Source organism: Emydura macquarii, unplaced genomic scaffold, assembly GCF_026122565.2.
Source record: "Emydura macquarii macquarii isolate MOO-44397 ecotype Brisbane River unplaced genomic scaffold, CSIRO-AGI_Emac_v2 contig_3113, whole genome shotgun sequence".
In the NCBI taxonomy this organism is placed as follows: domain Eukaryota; kingdom Metazoa; phylum Chordata; order Testudines; family Chelidae; genus Emydura; species Emydura macquarii.
This window is the reverse complement of record NW_027133250.1, coordinates 5,638,790-5,644,789: the sequence shown is the minus strand read 5'-3', so window position 1 is coordinate 5,644,789 and position 6,000 is coordinate 5,638,790. Positions and strand designations below refer to the sequence as shown.

At 53.0% G+C, this 6,000-nt stretch overlaps 1 protein-coding gene across 3 annotated transcripts in view; it reads left to right on the top strand.

Moving 5' to 3' along the window:
• The first annotated feature begins 1,980 nt into the window (after positions 1 to 1,980).
• The window catches only part of PTPRU (protein tyrosine phosphatase receptor type U), a 249,745-nt gene continuing 245,725 nt past the window's right edge, over positions 1,981 to 6,000 (top strand). For all 3 annotated transcript variants that reach the window (XM_067530833.1, XM_067530832.1, XM_067530831.1), the window contains exon 1: positions 1,981 to 2,570. In XM_067530833.1, the coding sequence (XP_067386934.1) occupies positions 2,498 to 2,570 (73 nt within the window). In that variant the 5' untranslated portion in view covers positions 1,981 to 2,497. The remainder of the gene's footprint in view (positions 2,571 to 6,000) is intronic.

The window sequence follows — 6,000 nt, the reverse complement described above, 5'->3', positions numbered from 1 at the left end:
ACACTCTCCGCATTCACCCACATGCACAAATATCCTTTCTTAACCACCCCGACCGTCCCCCAGACACCCCCCCCCCGCTCCCAGTTCTCACATGCACCCCCATCACACACGCACAGACCTCCACAACACTCCCAAGCACCCCTTCTGCTCACCCACCCCCTCAACATAGTCCCCCCTGCCTTATCCCGCCCACCAGCGCACCAAGCAGAGCCAGGCACAGCCGTAACGCTACCTGCCTTCAAGTTTTTATCTGTTTAATTAGATAATTTTCCACCCCATTTATCATCAGAGCCTCGGCTCCATAATCAAATCGCAGATTGCACTGACAGCCTGGCGCAAAAAACACCGAGCATTTGGGAAAACATTTTCCTCCAGAAAAGGAACGGCGGAGGGTGTCAGGCCACAATGACTCCTTCATCTCCTTTGGCATCTGCCCACAAATGAGCCAATTTCCCCACGCCTTGGAGACGGCTCCTTAGCCTTCGGCAGGGCTGATTCAGTCCACGCCGTAGTGCGACTTGGGTTTGAACTAGAGACTGGATGCAGTTCGCACTCTCTTACCTCCCTTTTTTATTGAGACTGGGTAAGGATTTGCTGTTGCATCTCTCTTTGTATTTTCCCTTTTGCTTGCTCCTGCTTATCTCGGCTTCCTCGGATCTGCATCTAATGAATACCAGTCATAGCCACACCAGGGTTTGTTTCATTTCAAGCTCTCTTTTGTCACAATGTTGGCTTGTGTATTACTCCTCATGTATCATCTCCCTGAGGCCTCTTCCATCCCACCCTCTCTGCCCTCCCTCTGATTCCGAGGAATATTTCTTCGCTAACTATAATCAGAATAGATTTCTCCCACATTTTCCCCCTCCATTCCCCTTAATTTCACAGCTAGACACGGCATTGGGCGTGTGTGGGTCAATTAGACCGAATGGGAGGAAGTGGTAATGCTGCAGCCGTCTAACGAACCCTGCCTAGAGTCTCTGCATTCTTGGCCTGGAGGTTTCAGAGAAATTCCCCATCGCAGAACTATTATTGAAACCTCTTGCCCTGCTCCTGAGCAAACCATCGTGCCTATGCAGAACTCAGCGACTTCAAAGGAGGGCCCAGGGGTCTGCCCACGTACTGCCCCTTGCAGGAGCGGGGCCGTATTTAGTTACTACAGGCGTTATACGGCCCACCTCGCTGTCCAGCCCGGAGATGGGGCTCAAACCGAAAACAAGGAGAGGATCAGCCTGGAACTTGGGCAAATCTCAGTCTGGGTCTGCAGCTGAGTTTGTGCCTCTGGCCCAGCTGGACTGAAAATCCAGATGGCCTGAGGGGGACTTTCCCCAGCTACGTGCATATTTCACATTAACCACAAAGAGCTGCAGAAACCAGGGTCCTGCTTATCGGGGACCCTGGCGGTAGCGCACAGGTGCTTGGCGGTAGGCTGCAATGGGAGCGGTAGCTTGATGCAGGGGCTGAGAAGCTGGGCAAAGTGGGTTCTCTTCCAGGTTTTGCCCCTGGCCTGCCGTGGGACGTGCGCAGGACTCTAGTTTGCTGTCAGTCTGATCCAGTTGGACTGTAAGCTGTTGGGGGCAGGGAGCCTCCAGTGCACCACTTGGCAGAACGGCCTCAGCTGGGCCCTCTGTGCTATTGCAATACAAGTAAAGAGGCAGATCAACAACAGCAGTGTGGTATTGACAAGGCAGTGCATGAGCTCTGGGGCATAGGGAGGGATCGCCGTACGTGTACCCCCCCACTCCCCTGGGAATTAGAGCCTTTATGCCTTCCCATGCCATAGTGTGGATGGAAGAGACCTAGTGAAAGGTCCCCTACCTCCCCGGAGAGGGAGTGTACCCCAACCACACTGCATGGTAGCCCAGTGTGGACCTGCCAGTTCCCTGCATTTTGCCAGCTGTCTGCAGCACCAAGGCAGGGGAATTCCCACGCCCGGCCTGGGTGCATGTGTCTGCCCACACGCGCCCGGGGTGGGCGACCAGCCCAGGGTGGGTGCTAACGCTGCCGGCCTGGGGACGGGGGAGCCAGCCGGGTTACAGAGCCCAGCAGCTGGATTCTCTAGGGCGGTGATTTTCACCCTGTTCACCCGGGGGGGGGGCTGCAGACGACGTCTAGGGTGGCCAAAGGGGTCGGCACCGCCCTTTGACATGTTGTAGGGGGTCCTCACATGGGAAAAGGTTGCAGGCCGCTGGTCTAAGGGGCTGGCGGCTGCCTGGCTGTCTCGGGCCGGGCTGCTTTTCCTTTCTTCCTCCAGCAGACGGCACCCTCCGCCTGTCCTACGCTGCCCCTTTCCCTCGGCTGGAGCCTTACGTCAGCCGGAGCTGGCTGAAGGCTGGTCCCAGCCCCGGCTCAGCCCGCTGCTATTTCAGCTGGAAGCGAGGAATCAATGGCTTCACGCGGCAACTTTCCTCCGCGTCCCTGAGACCCCGCGCCGCCCACCCCAGGACGCAGCGACCCGCGGGGGCCGGGGGCCGGACTTTCCCTTTGCCTTGGATGCAACATGCCCAGCGCTCGGGCTCTGATCTTCATTTTAACCGTGCAGATCTGCTCGCTGGAGACCGAAACACCCGCAGGTCAGACTCCAGCCCCTTGGACCCGTCCCCTTCCCCCGCGTGTGCGCGGCGCTGCGCTCTCGCTAGACGCGCGGGCTTGGTTTTCCTCCCCCTGCCCAACTTGTTTACGTTTCTTTCCCCCCCGCTCCCTGCTCACTCGTGCTTTGCACGGGAAAGGAGCCAGGGTTTGCTGGGGGGGCTGGAAACGGGCTTGTTTGCTTTGCAATTCACCAGCTGGATTTTGTGTGTGTGTGTGTGTGTGTCGGTTGTGTGGTTCTGCTGCTGAGCTGGGCAATCAGAGAAGTTGGTGGTTTGTTGGTAAAATATGACACCCCCCCCGAATGATGCGGGGTGGGGGGGGGGAAACGCTGGCCGAAGTAAAGTTCGGGGGCTTTTAAATGCCCGCCTCACCCCAGCTTTCGGCAGCGTCGCGTTCTCACGGGGTGGCTGGCCGGGATCTGAGCCCTGCCGTCTGTCCCCCGGGCGATCGGGCGGTCTGTTTATTTCGGGAAGAGGAATCCGGAGCAGGGCGCCCCTCCTTTTCGGGCTGGCGGCTTTTCTGGTGCAAGTGCAGGTCTGCAAAGCGCGGGCCGGGGAAGGGTGGTGGTGCCGGGCGGCCAGTCTGCAAATCCAGCTGCGAAAGTGATCCGCTTGAAAAGTGGGTTTTCTGGTTTTTATTATCACGTTCCCCGCCCTCCACAATCGTCCTGTCTGTGCCGCGTTTGTACCGCCGAACCCCAGCCCTGGGATTAGGGCAGCCTGGGTGGAAAGTTCTCTGGCGGGGGGAGGAAAGTGCTGGAGTCTTTCTTGCATCGGATTTCAGCTGCTCTTTCCATGCTGGGCTTGCTGAATACAGCGTTATCCCAGTAGGAGAAGCAGGAGCCTGGCTGCTTCGGGCTTACACCCCCCCAGCAGGAGTGTCACTAGCTGGGCAGCTTTTCCCCCTTCCTCAGCCTCCAGGGCTTGGCCCTGAGAGCCACAAAATGTGAGACTTTTTTCTTTAAAGTAACCTGGATCAGGAAAAAAGTAGCTGAACTTTATCCCTGGATCTCTGAGAGGGGAGCTGCATCTGAGCTGGGAAATGTCAGTCTGTGGTACAGCAAACTTATGTGGCAAGGGCCCTGGCTGGGTTTGCGATATGCTCTGTGCTGCTCTCTGCGTGTATTGTACGTGTTTTCAGAGATGGGCTAAACAAAGAGCCAGGTCCTCTCATTGTTCCCCTCGCTGGCAGGGAGAAAGTGGAAAAAATGAAAGGTCTTTAATAAAGAAAAGGCACCGAGTGGTGTTGTTTGAATGGTTACGCTGCTTTCAAAATTGCTCATCACTGCAGTATCTCAGCTGTCGACATTAACACTCCGGTCACCACCATTATTTATAGTAATCAAATATTTCAGCTGGAAAGGCGGTTTGATTTAAGCTCTTTATTTGAGGTGCTACATTTTTATGCAGTTTCTCCTCTAAGACCTGCTGGAAAAGTCCCCTCAGCTTTTGAGTTGAAAATCCAATGCCAGCTGTGAAAGGAGGGGGAGAGAGAAACTGGGTTCAGCCAGAAAGTAATTTTATGGGGGTGGGAAACTCTCCCAACCTCTCTCCTTCAGTGTTGCATTTAGGAGACTTATAAACCCCTCTTTTATCCATACCTGAGCTAGCCGGTTTCCTGTGTGTGACTGCATGTGCAGCCGTAGCTACTTGGGGACCACTAAAGACCCCTGCTCGCTTCTGTTGATAAAGAGATAATGTCGGTGTGAGCAGCCTGCCAGAGGCCAAATGCAGGCGTGATAATGCATGTTTACATGTATAATTGTTCTCAGGGCATCAAATGATGAGGGGAAGCAAGGTCTCTTAGATCCTGGCTGCATTTCATTACTAACTGCAACAGGGTGAGAGTTATCCCATTTGGAATGCAGAGTTTGGGGTGCTGGCGAAGATGCCAGCGTTCTCATCATCCCGACTGTGGCAGTCTAATGAACCAGCAGGCAAGATTTGCGAGAGAGGTGTGGATTCTGCATTCAGGTTGATTCTAGAGCAAGCTAATGATCCTCAACTTTACTGATCCCTGCTCGTTGAAAGCAGAGGTTTGAAGCTGGGTATTACAGGATTTCTGCTGCTCATTCCCGGTCTCTTTTTACAGTCCATATGTTAAGGAACATTTGGGGGGTTGTGGCAAGCGATTGCATAACAAACCTGATTTCTCAGGCAGCTAATAAATGTGCTGTTAAAAGAAGGAAGAGAAAGAAAGGAAGAGCTTCCTAGACAAAGATTCAGCCCAGAGGCAGGCTGTTTACAAGAGTTGAGTTCAGTTGAAGCGGGTGTATATACAGCGTGCCCACACACACACACACACACACATTGCATTTTATTGTCTCCCAATTTTGGATGCTTCTATAACTCTGAGGATCCTTGTTTTTCCGTCTGATATTTTGCTGTTCCTTAGTTCACATCCTGTGGCTTCAGACACATCTGGCTGGTTTTGGTCACCCTCTGACTTTGTGTATATACTCTTTTCCCCCAGGCAAAACGGTGGGTTTATTAACACCGTGCCTATGCATTAACTATTTTGAGTGACCACTGGTCTAGGGCTGGAATGGAATGACGTGGGGTGGATTTCAGAACAGGCGGGAGCTCTTGTCTATTACAGACCCTTCTGTGAAAGGGAGTGGTTTTTGGTTTTTTTAATAGATAAGGAAATTAAATACAAAAATCTCAGTGATCTCCATATTCTGCCAAGTCATAGAAATTCAATGGAGCGGACCATTCAGCCCCACTCCTGGCCAATGCAGGTTTGCTTCCTATTGTGTGTTTGTCCTGTCCTGTTTTAAATGTCCCTAGCATTGGGGGCTTCCACCACTCTCCCGGGAGGCCAGTCTACAATGTAGGAGGAGCTGCTGTCAAGATATGTTTTCCTTCTATTAAATTCTCCCTTTCTTAATTCATCCCAATACTCTTGCATCTATCCACACCCTATGAACTACACTCAGTAATTCCCCTCCTTCGTGTGTCTACACCCTTCAGATATCTGTCGGTTTGTTATAACGGCCCTCCAAATGCAACCCACGGGTGGTACGTTAGAGGGGGTGGTTCTGGCCGCAATCTGCGTGGCAGCGGTGCAGGGACATTTGATAGGTAAAGGACGGAGCACTCAAGAGGTTAAAGAACGGGTAGGTGGGACTGAAATGCACAAGATCTGGGGAAGTTAAAGCTGATGCTCTGACTGCAACCCACACCATGTGGAGCGGCTGGATGTGAACACATACTCCTAGTGCAGTAATGGTTAAAACGCTGCAGTACCACTGTTGTCAGCTGTAGTGCTTTGGGTCCTTATTGTGGGAGACCTGTGTGTGTTTATACAAGGGCTGGCTCTGTTTGCATCCAAGTTCCAGCTGCATTTATTGCTCTGAGTATCTTGGTTATTGCGTCCCTCCCCCTCTTCCGTTTTGCCCACAGCACAACC